Below are 15,429 nucleotides of genomic sequence, written 5' to 3'. Positions count from 1 at the left end.
TCAACATAACGTTTACTTATTTATGATTATTAATTATTACTGCAAAGACTAGTAAGTGGTTCTTACTACCTAGTAGATGCAAATAACAGGAGTTTTTCATCTTTATCATTATGAAATTGGGCTGCATAGATGGTTAACAGACACCTGAAAGTATATCTAATTGCTGGTGATCTTTACATAAATGCAAAGGAAAGATTTATGTTCCTCGTGAAACAATCTCCTTCTGCGTCACACGACCATTCATAATCTGACTGCAGATCTAGACTGTGACTAATATTTGGCTTTAATATTATAGGTGGTTACCATGGAGGGAATCAGTAAGAGCATAATTGTCACTTCCTTGGAAAAATTTAATCCACAGATGGATCCCAACACTCAGCTGCACTGGTGTCCAAAACTAATGGGGACTTTTTTGCTAAATAAGGACTGATTCAGCCAAAAAGATATACTCTGACTAGAGAAATCTGTATCACGCATCGCTCCAAAAAAGTATATTTACCCAAGCACTGAATGTTTTGGAACACTAGAATTTTCCTACTAGGGACGTAGTGAAAAGTCTCTCTCATTAATTAAAATGCAAATTTATATTTTTCTTTATAAGGTGAAGCAATAGAGTTAATCAATGCTATCCTGAATTTACAAAGTTTCAGTTACTAACAAAATTTAATCCTTCATGTTTCCTTATTTAGCTAAATAATTAAGGTGAAAATTCTATTCAGATTGGGAAGCTGCTTATTAAAATAATCAACTTTTCTCTAATATTCTACTGCAACAAGCCTTGCTGCATAGCATTACATGGGAGGTGAAAGTGACACTGATGAGAAAGATGCCTCTTTGCCCAGATAAATACATATATTTATTTGCCCCCCTCCCATCAGCAAATTTATACAAACAACCATAATCTTGTAACTTTGCATTCATTTCTTTAAAGATTTTTCCTATCATATGAAACTTTCCTGGCCTGGGGTGTATTCAGTTTACTTAGAGTAAATTAAATTAAATTAAATTAAAGTAGAACAATTTCAATCCTAATTGCAGAGAAATGCCACCCCTTTCTGGGTGACTGGTTTTGAACTACAGCTCATTACCTGGAAATAAGAGTGTTGCCTCTCCGAATTCCTGTGGTTTGGAAAATTCTTAGCCATCTACAGATACATAGATTGAATCATAGTAGAGAAGAGAACATCTATAGATGATGAATTTCTCCCTCTTTCCATTTAGGTTTAATATGCTTTGAAGGATTAATTGGACCTCTCCCGCCTGTTCCTTAGAAGAAATCCATGAGGAAACCCATTTCAGAGGAAGCTTATTGCAGTGCAGTGAGCTGTACCTCATCCTCTGTGCTCTGGTTACGCAGAGTCAGCCCCTCTGTCTCCAGGCTCTTTTAGCTTTAGGCTACAGCCTGGCTTTCTATACATCCATCTCTTTTGCAGAGTTGATCCAAACGGTCTATAAATAACACTCGGCTTAACACAGGTTAAATTAGACCTCCCTGGTGTGAAGCATTATTCCCACGGAGAGGACTTTAAAAGGCAAGACAGTTGGTACCAGGGCTCGGACTACTGTACTATCTCAGCAAATGGAATGAAACAGCAATGCGCTTGGCTATCAGAGACACACCGCGCGCGCAACCTGTTCCAGACCCTTTGAATCTCAGCGTCTTCCTCGGTGCTAGGAAAAGTGGCCCACTTGCTAAGGCAGGATTAAGAGCGATCTGCAAAACCCAAGCGTATTTCACCAGCACCTCCTAGGGGCCGCGTGCGGGTATGAGGCTCGGAGGTGGGTCCAGGCGCAGACCCTTTCCTTGAAGTGTCAGTTTCACTCTCCCATACGCACAAATCCAGCCGGGCTGTGCCGCCCAGAATACGAGCTAGTTTGTTGAAGTAGTTCGGCGTCTCTAGGAAGCCTTTCAGAGGTTTAAATAAACTGCGCGGAAGACACATTTGATCGCTTGAGGAAATGCACATTCAACACACACACACACACACACACACACACACACACACACACACGGATTTCAAACTTGGGGACTCCTAAATATCCTTTAAGAGCAAAGCTGCGTTATGACACCAAAGTACTCAGACACACACACACGGTTTAATCTGTAACGTTCCAGGGTCCACACCCGGTTCGCGCTGAAGCTGACGGAGCTTCTGAAAGGGTCTCTGGAAAGGGTCTACATGCTCTTGCCTGGCTGCTGGGAAGGAGGGCTGGGAGGCGCTGATGCGCGGCAGCGCTGAGTGTCTGTAGGAGTCGCCGTTCCAGAGAGTTCATTACTCTTTAATTGCTCTGATTTTAGATCAGCAGAGCGTGCCGGGCGCTGGTGCAGACAGAGATTGAGGGCGGGCCCTGCGAGAGAGAGCGAGCGGTTCACCCTTCCGAGCAGTCTAGGCGCTTTGTAAGTAATTGACCCAGAGCCGGGAGGAGGGATAGCTTCTTCTCCCAGGCAGCTGCAACCCTCGCGCGCGTCTGAATCCCGCTGGGTTCTGCGAGCCGGTCGCGGTCCCTTTCCCCGTTTAATTCGCGGCTCTTCAGCGCACCGCTGGTCCTGGGGGGGTGGGGGGTGGGGGGCGGGCGGATTCAGAGGATGGGAGGGGGGTGAAGGGAGAAGAAGACGCGCCCCGGCTGAAAGGCTGAAATGCAAGCCTCCCCGGCTGCCACCGCTTCTCCCGGACCCTGGCACCTCGCGAGCCTCTGGGGGCGCACGCCCCGCCCCGCAGCCACAGACGACAGAAGAGGGCAAGTGTAGGGCTGGCGAAGGGGTTGAAAGCTTTGCCCAAGGGCCAGGCTGCCACGAGGCAGCCGCAAGAGCCCGGCCGCGGAGCTTCCCACCTGCTGCCGGCCGGGCCGGGCCGCAGCTTCCCCCTCCCTTGCGCGGCCGGACCGGCGGCTGGGGCGCGGTGGAGGGGGGCGGGGGCCGGACGGGAAGGAAGCGGCGGCAGGTTCTCCCCGGCGGCAGCCCCGCGGCCGCGGGCGCAGCATCCTCCCTCCCCGCGCGGTCCCCGGGGCCAGGCGCGCTGCGATTGGCCGGCGCGGCCGGGGGCGGGGCCAGGCGGGCCGGTGGCTCGCGACGCCTCAAAAGAGCCCAGGAAAGCTCAGAGCGCCCTGGAGCCCCGGCCAGCGCGCAGCCCGCCCGGCGCCGGCAAGCTGGGTCTTGGGAATGCTGGTTCGCCCTGGCTCGCTCGCTTGTACAAACTCCTGGATCTTACATGCCTCTGTAACCCCCCACTTCCACGCCATGTCCCCATGCTCCTGCGCCGGCAACAGGTAAGGGCTGCTGTGTGTTTTCTTCCCTCCTTTCCTCTCGTTGCCTGTGCGGCCCGGGGAGTGGACTCGGGCTGCCGTCCCCGACCCTCCCCTGCCCCGCCGCCCCAGAGGTGCCCAGCTGTCACTCTGCCTTAGCGCTCACCCACGCTCCGGAGTCCCAGACCATGCCTATAGAGTTTGTGCGCGCACCAGAACACCCCCAGAGCTAAAAATACTGAGACATGCTTGGAACAGTTGAGCAATAGAAACAGATTTCTCTGCAGCATCTGTTTGTGCTCATAACTTCCAATGCACCAGCTGTAGCGAGATACTGAGTTTGGAGACAAGGGCGAGGGAGCCTCTGTTCGCTCTCGCTCTAAGGGGAAAAAAAGGGGGGAGCGGGTGCGTCTAGAGTACTGGTCTCAGACTTTGGCAAACCTGGGGACGCAGCGCTAGATCTGGATCCTTGGTGTCTTCCCCCCCCCCCACCCCCGCCCCTTTGTCATTGCTTCAAGTGTAGCTTCGAGTACCAAACCCAGCGAGCGTCTCAAAGTTGCTTTGCTGGGAAAGAGAGCGGGAGCTCGCGTTGGATTTCAGCCGGAAGACAGCAAAACTTTCACATCCTATGTCACTCTCCCCTGAGCAACTTGTTATTCTTTGTAATAATAATATTAACACCGAAATTGGAAGACAGTGTGGTTTCAGGGAAGCACAGTGGTCAAACGACTTGATTCTGCAAAAGATTGCATCATAACATAGAGTCATCATGACAGTTGGAAAAAAAATCGAGATAGGAAACGGGTAGTTTATCGTCTGTGTCTGGGTAATCCTGTCAGTAGGATGGTAACTGGAGTACCTGTGAATTCTGGGGATTTTCATAAACTCAGAATTTACCTTTTAGGAAACAAGGCATTATTTGAAAACGTGTTTTGGGTATGCGAGGAGTGCATATTGCTTTGTACCACTTGTTTTCTTTTCACGTTAATAATCGGTAGGCTGTCAGATTTCCTCTCACTAACCGCTGTTGTGTGTCTGCTGTATGTTACCTGTACACTTGCTAGCTTTTTCCTGCTCGCTTCCAACCCTGCGCCAAGTGTTTTATTTATATTTGGCATTATCCGGAAAAATCCCCAGGCTCAGGAGTAAGAGATGTTACTTTAAGGATGGTGGGAGGGGTGAGAGATGGGGTCAAGGTCATGTCACTTTACTTTCAGCCCCTCCCCCTCCCCATTTGCGAGCACTTTCTTTTGTATTATTGCTCTCCATAGGGATATTTGCTCCGAGCTCTTGTGAATGTGGCGTTAAAACACCACACACACACACACACACACACACACACACACACACACACACACACACACACACACACACACACACTTGCTATTTCTACTACCTTCAGACTTTCTGGTTGTAGAATCCCCTGGTTAGCTGTAGAGTCCTTGTATGACTTTTGAGTAGAATGGGAGACTGACCATGTTTTTACCTGAGCAACCGGACTGTTTCAAGCTTTTTTCTTTTTAGTGTCTATTTTTTGTTGGCCAAAGAGGTATATTTTTCAGCCTGTGCACACGTTGAGTGAGGCTACCTGCATCGTTGGGTGTCAAAGTTATCGGGCTCACATAGACGAGTGGGTATCCCGCCTCCCTTACCGCCCCTCCCCCTCCCTTCTGTTTACTGAGCCTCTGAGAGGTTGCTTTGCTAGCCTAGAGCTCTAATAGCAACGGTGTGCCCAGAGCACACTCAGGCCGGTCTATATGGCGTCCGCAGGGGAATAGCTGCTCTAGACACTCAGCCGACCTCTCTTTCATCCCAGGCCACTTTCTTTTACCATCCTTATTTCCTCTCCTTCCTTAGAAACTTTCTTATTTGCTCCACGCCACGACCCTATGAGGGGACCCACTTATTCTCATTTATTCTTCATGGTTACATGTTTCTGTTCTTTTATACTCCGTATTGGGAATATTTCCTTTATGGTAAAAATGCTTTGGATGCATTCCTTTACACCGTGTTGTCTCCTCGACCGTGTATGTGGGTCCACAGCTCTCTCTCCTTTAACATCTACCTTGAGAGTGAAGCCCTGAACTATTTTTTTCCGTTGCTTATGCTTCATTTTGGCTCGGCCTATAAATAGTCTTAACATGAAGAACACCACATGTAACCTCTCAGTTTCCCAGGAATACGTTCTACCTCATTGGTGATAGCCTGGGTAAAAATGATGATCTGTGTCTATTACATTTCTATCAGGCCCTTAAATACTTTAGCTGAAAACGGGGGAATTTACACATTGTTCATCAACCCAGTATCAGTTCTCCTGAGTTGTGCCCATCGAGGACTCCAATCACCTGATGTTTTCATCTATTCTTAATTAAGAACGTATCAAGACTAGAGCCCTAAAATGAAGTTACGTGAAAGCCCTATTCCTAATTAAAGTACTTTCCCAGATGCTCGTGAATCGTTGATTTTCAGTGTGAGAAGGGCAGGCAAGGAAGTTTTCTGCTCACTTGCGGCCACTCAGGCATGCGGGCAGGTTGATAGAAAAGACATTCCTCAGAGCGGAATATTAAGACAATTACCCTCTCGCACGTTGGCAGGTGTGCGAGGGTAATCGTCAGCTCCACCAGAGTCCGAATGCACATCGTGTGTGTGCGCCCATAGACACACGTAAATCTGTTTTGGAGCATACCTGCTGGAAGTGACAGAAGTTTCCATTTTGCCAAAAAAGATCCCTTTTTCCCCCTTTCCAGGCAGAAATGGTAGAATTTCTAAATGATGCTCCACATATGGAACAAATTCTGTCATTAGCAATGGAAATAAGACAATAATAGTTGCTCGATACAGGCTCTTTTCAAGATTCTAAATGTGGAAAGCTATTCGTAGGAAGCTGGTGGTGTGTGTTTTGTGGAATTCAAGCTAATGTCCTGGGGTCAAGATTTTTGGAAAGTCGTAATTCAGTCTTTAGATTTCATATGGTTGTGATGCTTTAATCTGGAAAGAGTGCAGAAATAAGTCAGGAGAAATTTGAGACTGTCTCCTCATGGGCCCTAATGGTAACTCAGATGGAAGGATTGTTTTGAATCATGAAAAGGGAATTTCTTGGTGTCAGCTTCTAAGATTCTGAAGTCACACAGAGCTCAGGGATACAAGCACTATTTAAATGAGGCCTCCGTCGCCCCCCTTCTTGGAAAATGCACCTGCATTCGGCGTCATGTTGTGATCTCTGTTTTTGTGTAGAAATGCTTGGCAACATCCTACGAGCCGAGTGAGCTGAAATCACCGTTTAAAAAAACTCTTTCCGTGTCCAGGATCTAGAACCCTGAGGAATAGGAGTCTTGTTTCTTTGGTCCAAGTACAAACTTCATGGGGAAGCAGACAAAACATTGAAGCAGGTGGAAGGCTGGGAAGGCACAGCAACTTCTTTTTATAAAGTAATTCGAAGGCACTTTCAAATCAGGCATCACTTAGGTGTCAAAAGCTGCGAAAATGTAACACACATTGCAATTTTCACAGATGACTAATCTCAGGAAAAATGTGTTGGGGCGCATTCTTGCATAATAACTTGGATAAAAAGGGAGAAGTGAAAAGACTGTAACAAGGCATTTTCAAAGACAGTGCACCTTGCCTCTCTTTAAGGGGGTGCCCGAGACAGACCAATGATTTGCTCTCTTTGTTTGCAGTGGGCTTGGCTGGACGTGGTTCTGTTAAGTGCTTAATCTGAATGTGGCTTGGGGGGAGAAAGAAAAAGTGGAGTCTTCGTCATTAGGGCTTCGACAGATTTCTGATCCTGTCCATCTGTTGCTCATTGACCCCTTTAATACAGGAGAGAGATTTGGTGGTTTGAAAAGTCGAGCATCACTTTTATTTCTCAGATCTGTGCTGTATTCATTTTTTAAATTTGTATTTGGTCAACAAAACACCCTAGACTTTCTCCTAGGCTTTTGTGAGTCCAGGAAAGACGAGTTTCTTTGGAGCAAAATTGGAAAGTCAAAGTCAATGGGTGGTTTTCACCTGGGCCGGGGTGGGGAGAGATGGAGCAGGAGGAGAAAACTGAAAACTATTATTTGTTCTCATTAAGTAAAGGTGAGTGCGTTTTCCATAGGAACAGAGAGCAAGCAGCGGCACTGGAAGTGAAAAGTCAGCTGAGGGACCCTTACGATTTACTACTGCAAAGTCGTCTCTGTTTGGGAAAACGTAGACTTGGACTTCCACGAAATGAGTTCCAGCCTTATGTCAATCCGCTAAAGACCTGGTCCTTGGGCACAAAGGTGCTTACTTCCTAGCCTGTCATCACACATGACAATCCCACCTCCAGAGACTTTCAGGACTCTCATTGCTAGGCAACAGGATCTCTCTGTATCCCCCAGAGTAAACCTGTGTCTTCAAGTCAGAATCACTTGCGCTAACAGAGATGTTATCAGGCGTTTCTGCCTAGTGGCTGCTTTCAGTGTGTGAAGTGACGGAATAAGCCCAAACAGTCTCCAGAAACTGGGATCCCTTTCAGATGATTAGAAGGGCTGTCTGCTCAGTTTTATCTTTTAAACAAAATAGTCGGTGCTTTTGGATTTCAACTTGTCATCAAGGGCTCTCATATTCTCTCAACATGCACCTGCTGTTCAATTAATATTAACGTTCTGCGTTCATGCGAAATGCTCTCCCGACGTGTCCGCATTCTTAAAGCTTCATGGCAAACCTTGGAGTTAGAAAGTCTTTCTTCTGCCTAATCACCTGGGACCCCAGCAAGTAGCGAAGGCAAAGGAAGAGAATAAGAGGAGAGAGGTAGCTCTGTAAAGTAGAATATTCCAGATCGCTGGCAAAAAATAGGGGAAGGGAGACCTGAGATTTCAGCTGAAAGACTGTCACGAACAACTAACTCTTCTGTGTTTAATGACTTCATGCTTCTAAATAATATAAGAAAATATTTTCTTATCTGTCTATTTCTCTGGGGCTACAAGGAAACGAAAAACCCAGTAATTCAACGTAGAGGACATTTATCTATATCTGACCCTGTGTCTGGCTAGGAAATGTTGCCTTAGGGAGTAGACTTCATTTTTCCATGACTTCTTTTGTAACGAACGATCTCTCTCTCTCTCTCTCTCTTTTTTTTTGGTAGGACCTGTTCTCTGGATGTCAGCTGAGTTACTAAGGTGACTCTGCACGCCAGGAGAGAGACCTTGGTAGAAAGAACCTTAAGGCTCTTGGAGACCCCCATCCCTCCTTCTTTTCTGTGTGTGTGGGTCTTCACTGAACATTCAAACCTGTTTCTCCAAAGGGTTTTGCAAAAACTCAGACTGTTTTCCAAAGCAGAAGCGCTGGCGTCCACAGCAGAAGTGATGGGCAGCGTACGCACCAACCGCTACAGCATCGTCTCTTCGGAGGAGGACGGCATGAAGCTGGCCACCCTGGCGGTGGCCAATGGCTTTGGGAACGGGAAGAGTAAAGTCCACACTCGACAGCAGTGCCGGAGCCGCTTTGTGAAGAAGGACGGCCACTGCAACGTGCAGTTCATCAACGTGGGCGAGAAGGGCCAGCGGTACCTGGCGGACATCTTCACCACGTGTGTGGACATCCGCTGGCGGTGGATGTTGGTTATCTTCTGCCTGGCTTTCGTTCTCTCCTGGCTGTTTTTCGGCTGCGTGTTTTGGTTGATAGCGCTGCTCCACGGGGACCTGGACGCATCCAAGGAGGGCAAAGCGTGCGTGTCCGAGGTCAACAGCTTCACGGCCGCTTTCCTCTTCTCCATCGAGACGCAGACCACCATAGGCTACGGCTTCCGCTGCGTCACAGACGAGTGCCCCGTGGCTGTTTTCATGGTGGTCTTCCAGTCCATCGTGGGCTGCATCATTGACGCCTTTATCATTGGCGCGGTCATGGCCAAGATGGCCAAGCCCAAGAAGAGAAACGAGACCCTGGTCTTCAGCCACAACGCCGTGATCGCCATGAGGGATGGCAAGCTCTGTCTGATGTGGCGGGTGGGCAACCTTCGGAAAAGCCACCTGGTGGAAGCTCACGTGCGAGCACAGCTCCTCAAATCCAGGATTACTTCCGAAGGGGAGTACATCCCCCTGGATCAAATAGACATCAACGTCGGCTTTGACAGCGGCATTGACCGCATATTTCTGGTGTCCCCCATCACCATCGTCCATGAGATAGACGAGGACAGCCCTTTATACGATCTGAGCAAACAGGACATCGACAACGCGGACTTTGAGATTGTGGTGATACTCGAAGGCATGGTGGAAGCCACGGCCATGACCACACAGTGCCGGAGCTCGTACCTGGCCAACGAAATCCTCTGGGGCCACCGCTACGAGCCCGTCCTCTTCGAGGAGAAGCATTACTACAAAGTAGACTATTCGAGGTTCCACAAGACTTACGAAGTACCCAACACTCCCCTTTGTAGCGCCAGGGACTTAGCGGAGAAGAAATACATCCTCTCCAGCGCTAATTCCTTTTGCTATGAAAATGAGGTTGCCCTCACAAGCAAAGAGGAAGAAGACAGTGAAAACGGGGTCCCAGAGAGCACGAGTACGGACACACCCCCTGACATAGACCTTCACAACCAGGCAAGTGTACCCCTAGAGCCCAGGCCCTTACGGCGAGAGTCGGAGATATGACTAATTCCTCCTTGGGAATAGTTACTTTGAAACGCAGTCTGTTGGTCAAAGGCCCAAAGCAGTTACGCAGACGACGGTACTGGTGAAGAGGTGGTTTGAGACAAGTGACCACGAGGGACTGAGGCTAGCACGATGCTTTCAAAGAAAGACTGTAGGCTCAGAGATGAACCTAAAGCACTAAACATGCCTGCCCCCCCGTGACCCGATGGCACATAACACGTTGTAGAATAAGTTATGGGACGTTTATGTCTTGTCTTGTGTTTTCATACCAAACTTGAACTTGCAGGCAAGCCTTGGTTGGTTGGGTATTTGACGTCTCCAGAATGCTTCTCTTTAGGGAACAAGAATGTTTTTAAATGGCATCACATTTTTAAATGTTTTCAAGGCAAGACTCTGCCTTAACTTTTGAAAAGCTGCTAACTACACGAACACACGTTGTACTGTTGCAGTGTAGTTTTTCTTGTGTGTAATTTAAAAAGTCAGTGTTGAACTTTCTCGAGAGCTCATGGTATGCGCTTCAAAGTGGCAGGTATTTGGCTGTTAGTGGCCAAAACGAGAGCCTGATTTTTTGAGGCCAGTAATTTGTTTGCTAGAATTGATTTCTCTCTCTCTCTCTCTGTCTCTCTCTGTCTCTCTCTGTCAATCTCTTTCCGGTTACATAAGGGCATTATGTAACACTAGCCAAATGGTAGCCTCTGGGTTGTCGTTATTGGTTTTTTTTTTTTTTCTCCATGATGTTAATGGGTGATCTCAAATTTTAAGTTAGACTACCTGAAATAAATACCAAAGATAATGCACATTTTTGCACAGTGGAGCTTATACTAAAAAGGAAAGAAAGCCCCACGGCTGCCTTGAAGTCAAGAGACAATAACTTTGAACCTCAGCAAGACCGTGAACTGCCCTCTCCTTTTGCACCTTATTCAGAAAACAGAACATCACACACACAGTCGAGTAAGCGCCGTGCTTTACATCTCTGTTCCTTCATGTAACTTTCACGTTATAGGAGGAAGAAGACAGGGGAAGAAAAATTCACACGCACACGATATAAACATCTTTTCTTTCCTTCGAGGTGGTGCTAGCCAGGTGAACGCATACGACGTTGAGAGACGGTGATGTGCCCTTCGATTTTTTTTCTGGGTTTTTCCATGTTTTGCACATTCCAAAATTGATTCCAGAAGACAAGACCTAGGTTGAAATGAGTTGGCATCCTTGACGCTGAGCCATCCAGCTTGAAAGATCAATAGGTTTATACCCCTGTGGCTGAATTCCTTGCCCTGACAGCTGGTACATCTCCAGCTTAACTGCCTCTTCCAAAAGATGCCACGCCTGGCCTCTAGGCTGGCTCTTACGATCGGGCTGTCTGGACTGAGTCCTACAGCATCCGAGGGGGCTGGGAATGCCCAAGTGGGAAGGTGGGAAGATGCCGAAGAGCCGTTTTGACGTAGCTCATCAGCTCAAGTATTCAGGAGGGAGGGGAACATTGCCTTTTTTTTTTTCTTTTTTTTCTAATGGTACAGAGTAGGAATTGAAAATGTCTCAGTAATGTAGGGTCAACAAGAGCCATAAAAATTCTAAGAGACTCACAAGTAAAGGAGATAATGATCTAAAAGGGTCCTTTCCCCCTGACGGATGCACGCTCACGATTGAATCCGAGCTGACCCCTTCGCCCGCGGAGCCCTAGAGCAGGCTGCTTAGGGCACATTGTTTTCCAGAAGCCTCTCCCGCCTGGCTGCCTGACTTGCTAGAAACATTTTGTTTTGTCTTGTTTTCCGCTCTAGCTCAACATAATGGAACTCTCTTTTGGTTTAAAGTTCCTTATTTGTGAATTCTGGGGTTGCTGACTTTTCTTTTTAATTGGCGTCTCAAAATCAACTCTCTTACGGTATTCTATCCCTGTATGCCATTAAAAAACAGCTTGTTCTAGAATCCTGTATTTTGTAAACTGTTGTCTGTGATGGTCTATGGTTCTCGAACAGCCATATCTGAATGCAGTGCCTGCAATAATTGGACAGTCTCTGCTGTTCTCAGCCTTCAGAGTCGATGGGTTTGAACACTGTGGAGTTCTTTTCACTGAAACCAAGTTAGAGATATCAAGCAAGTGGATGTTATTTTAAGTCCAAACTTAAAGGCAGATTAGGGAAGTTGTTTAGAGAGGTGGAGGGATTGCGTGGATACAGAATTTACATTCTTCTGTAAACGGCAAATGTTCGGCCATTGACAGGATGCTGACGGTTTCAGCTGCTGCTATTTCGATATTTTTGCAAAGGAAAATAATCAAACCAAAGAGTATTCAGTGGTCTGTAAATCAAATGATGATTCAGTGGAGAATGGGGGTGACCACAGAAAAGGCACCTTCCCATCACACAGCTCTGCCACTTAAAAAGACTTGAGATATTTGAAAGGGGGTGGGTAGGGGGCAAGAATGAGGGAGGGAACTCTTGCAACTTCTTTCTGAAAAAGAGAAAAAAAAAATCTAAAATTTCTGGTGCACAGGTTTGTTTTTTTTTTTTCAAGAAAATTTTGCAGAAGCTATGTTTTTAAAGTGTACATTTTATAAAGTTTATCAGATATTTTCATATTTAAAGCCAAATGTAAATAGAAGTCTGTAAAGGGAAAAAAGTTGCCGTAGAAAGTATAATTTCAGTGCAGCCATTTCTGAGAGCTGGTACCTATGTGCTACCGGTTAGCATGGTTTTAGCAAATATTTACCAGCCTTATAAGGTTCGTATTGCTATGTTCTTCTGTTATTTATTTCAGCATGGACTGTTGATTTGAAAGCTTTTTCTAGTTATTAGTATTTTCACAGTGACAATTTTTTTTTTCTTTTTGTCAAGAGCCAAGACACAGGTGATGCACAACGGTTTTTGTTTTTGCTGCATTTTACCTTCAAAACATTTGTCATTGACTGGGTTTCCTTAATTAGTGCACACATGTCATTAGAATGCAGGTTGAAGAGACTCACTGTGAATATCTGGGGTCTGTTCCGGGATCTGTGTTGGCTTCTCCGTGACAAGCAAACCCCCACTGAATTTACTTAGGAATTATTCCCTTTTAAAGAATTTTTGCCCATATCTGGATGGGCATTATATTTTTGGGAGGGGGACTAGATTCCTGGTTATCCTATTTTTAAAGAAAAGGTAGACAAAGTGAATTCTATTTTGATTATTGAGAAAGGAATAGTTTTCTATCCCTCTAAGAGTATACTTGAATCAGACATTTTAAGGATGTCACCCATAACTCTGAAACCATTTCCAAATTCCTGGTGAAAGTTTGTTTTATCTTTTTTTTTTTCAATTCTATCAATGCATTATTTCTTCCCTTCACTTCCTTTCTTCCCTGTCAACTCCCACCTCAAACCTTGATGTTTATTCAATGAGTTCTGTCCCCTAAATCACGTCACTCTTACAAAAAAATGTTGGTTCATATTTGATGGTAAGCCACTCAGTAAAGGTAAAAAGCTTGTTCTGAGAAACAGAGTGAGTGTTTTTTCACTCTGTGTCCAATAATGTTAAGGTTAAAAAAAAAAGAAAAAAAAAAGTGTTGCATAGTCACTCACTCCCAACTAGAATCCCTTTTCTAGTTATGTTGGGTTTCAGCTCTGGGGCTGCGGTGAATTGAACCATCCCGGCCTTTGACAATCGTGAGAGTTATTATTTTCCCGTTTGCTGTCTTTTTGTATCTAAAGTCTTCCTAATGTACTGCACAAACCATGGATTGTACATATTTTTATATATTATGTCTTATTTTATTATTTCTAAATAAAAAATTAAAAATTGAAAACAAAGCAGTGCAAGAATCTTTGGGCTCCCTGTATGGTCACCGTAGCATCCCTGAGATAGAAAGCAAAGGTTCCCAAACAAGAGGGCATAAACCCTGATAGTTTGGATAAATAGAACCGATCACCGAAACAGGTGGGGGGCAGATTACTCTAATCCAAGTAAGAGGAAGTCAAGCTTGTATTTTGTTTCTGGACAGAATGGCCTAGAGAGAAAAGACCGAGAAACAAGCAAACAAAACTAGCAAAACGTGTAAGGTTTAGATTTTGAGTCTCTGTGTTAACAATGGAAGTTACTCGTTATTGAGCCTAACCGGGTAGGGTTCTGGCTTTCTATTATTTCATTCCCCCGAAACCAAATCAGGTTATTATATTCTCGTGTAATAGATCAGAGTTGGCAAATATGTTCCCTAAAAGGCCAGATAGTAAATATTTCTGGCTTTGTGGAACAGTCTTTGTCAGAACTATGCAGCTCTGCCCTGGTACTACAAAATCAACCACGGAGAATACAACAGCAAATGGTGCGGCTGTCTGTCAATAAAACTTTACGTATACAAACAGCTGGAGGGCCAGATTTGGCACATGGTCTGTAATTTATTGACCTCTCTTATACAGGAAGAAACTGAGGCTGGATTTGAAAGCTAATAAATCATCGAGCGGGTATTCAAATTCAGGTTTTATGTGCTTCTAAATTTAGTTTAATCCACGAAGCTATAGAGCGTTTCAGGGTACCAAGGATCTGTGGTCTCAGAGAAAATGTCAATTCCTCCGGCAAATTTCAAATAGCTTAACTGTTTTCCACCATTGGAAACACTGAGGAAAATCCCCATCCTGAAATATGGGTTGCTCCTTAATGTTTTTCCTTTAACAAATACTTTTCTTTTAACAAAGCCCTTACTATGTTTTGAGGATGGTTCTACATTCTTTATGAGTATTGAATAATTTAATCTTAAGAGCAACCCTGTGGCTTCTGCACGATTATTATCCCTATTTAAGAAACGAGGGGACTTCCCTGGCAGTCTAGGGGTTAGGACTCTGTGCTACCACTGCAGAGGGCCCGGGTTTGATCCCTGGTTGGGAAACTAAGATCCCACAAGCCATGCAGTGTGGCCAAAAAAAAAAAAAAAAAAAAAGGAAATGAGGTCACTGAGGCCCAGAGAGGTTGAGTGTCTTGTGTAAGCACACACAGCTAGTAAGTACTAGAGCTGAGCCTTAAACTGAGGCCATTTAGTTCGCAGCAACATGGATGGATCTAGAGATTATCACACTGAGTGAAGTAAGTCAGACAGAGAAAGACAAATACCATATGATATCGTTTATATGTGGAATCTAAAATATGACACAAATGAACTTAACTATGAAACACAAACAGACTCACAGACATAGAGAACAGACTTGTGGTTGCCAAGTGGGGAGGTGGGGGAGGGATGGATTGGGAGTTTGGGGTGAGCAGATGCAAACTATTACTATATGTAGAAGGGATAAACAACACGGTCCTACTGTATAAGCACAGGGAACTGTATTCACGCTCCTGGGATAAACCATAATGGAAAAGAATATGAGAAAGAATGTATATATGTGTGTAACAGCAGAAATTAACACAATATTGTAAATCACCTATATTTCAATTAAAATAAATGGAGGCCGTTTAGCACTGGGCTGAGCTTTTTATCATTATACTACGCTTTCCATTTGGAGGCATTCTTGGGAAAAGTTTCATCATTTCGTTTCAGGCCTCTCTGCTTCTCAGTTTTTATTCTCCTTGGTGATGAAAATGCATTCTTTTTCTCCACATAG

General features: G+C 45.4%; 1 protein-coding gene across 6 annotated transcripts in view; it reads left to right on the top strand.

Annotated features, from left to right (window-relative positions):
• Positions 1-2,273: 2,273 nt before the first annotated feature.
• Positions 2,274-15,429, top strand: part of KCNJ2 (potassium inwardly rectifying channel subfamily J member 2) — a 63,651-nt gene continuing 50,495 nt past the window's right edge. For 5 of the 6 annotated variants that reach the window (XR_004523765.2, XM_033847230.2, XM_033847232.2 and 2 more), the window contains exons 1-2: positions 2,853-3,267; positions 8,354-9,806. Coding sequence is in view for 5 of the 6 variants with exons in the window: in XM_033847230.2 (XP_033703121.1) it covers positions 8,574-9,806 (1,233 nt within the window). In the remaining variant the exon portion in view is untranslated. Of the gene's footprint in view, positions 2,399-2,852; positions 3,268-8,353; positions 9,807-15,429 lie in introns of those variants that run through there. The other variant, XM_073798097.1, reaches the window with a different exon arrangement.

This window comes from Tursiops truncatus, chromosome 20 (genome assembly GCF_011762595.2).
Source record: "Tursiops truncatus isolate mTurTru1 chromosome 20, mTurTru1.mat.Y, whole genome shotgun sequence".
NCBI classification, from domain to species: Eukaryota; Metazoa; Chordata; class Mammalia; order Artiodactyla; family Delphinidae; genus Tursiops; species Tursiops truncatus.
The sequence above is the reverse complement of the archived record's forward strand: the minus strand, read 5'-3'. Positions and strand labels throughout refer to the sequence as shown.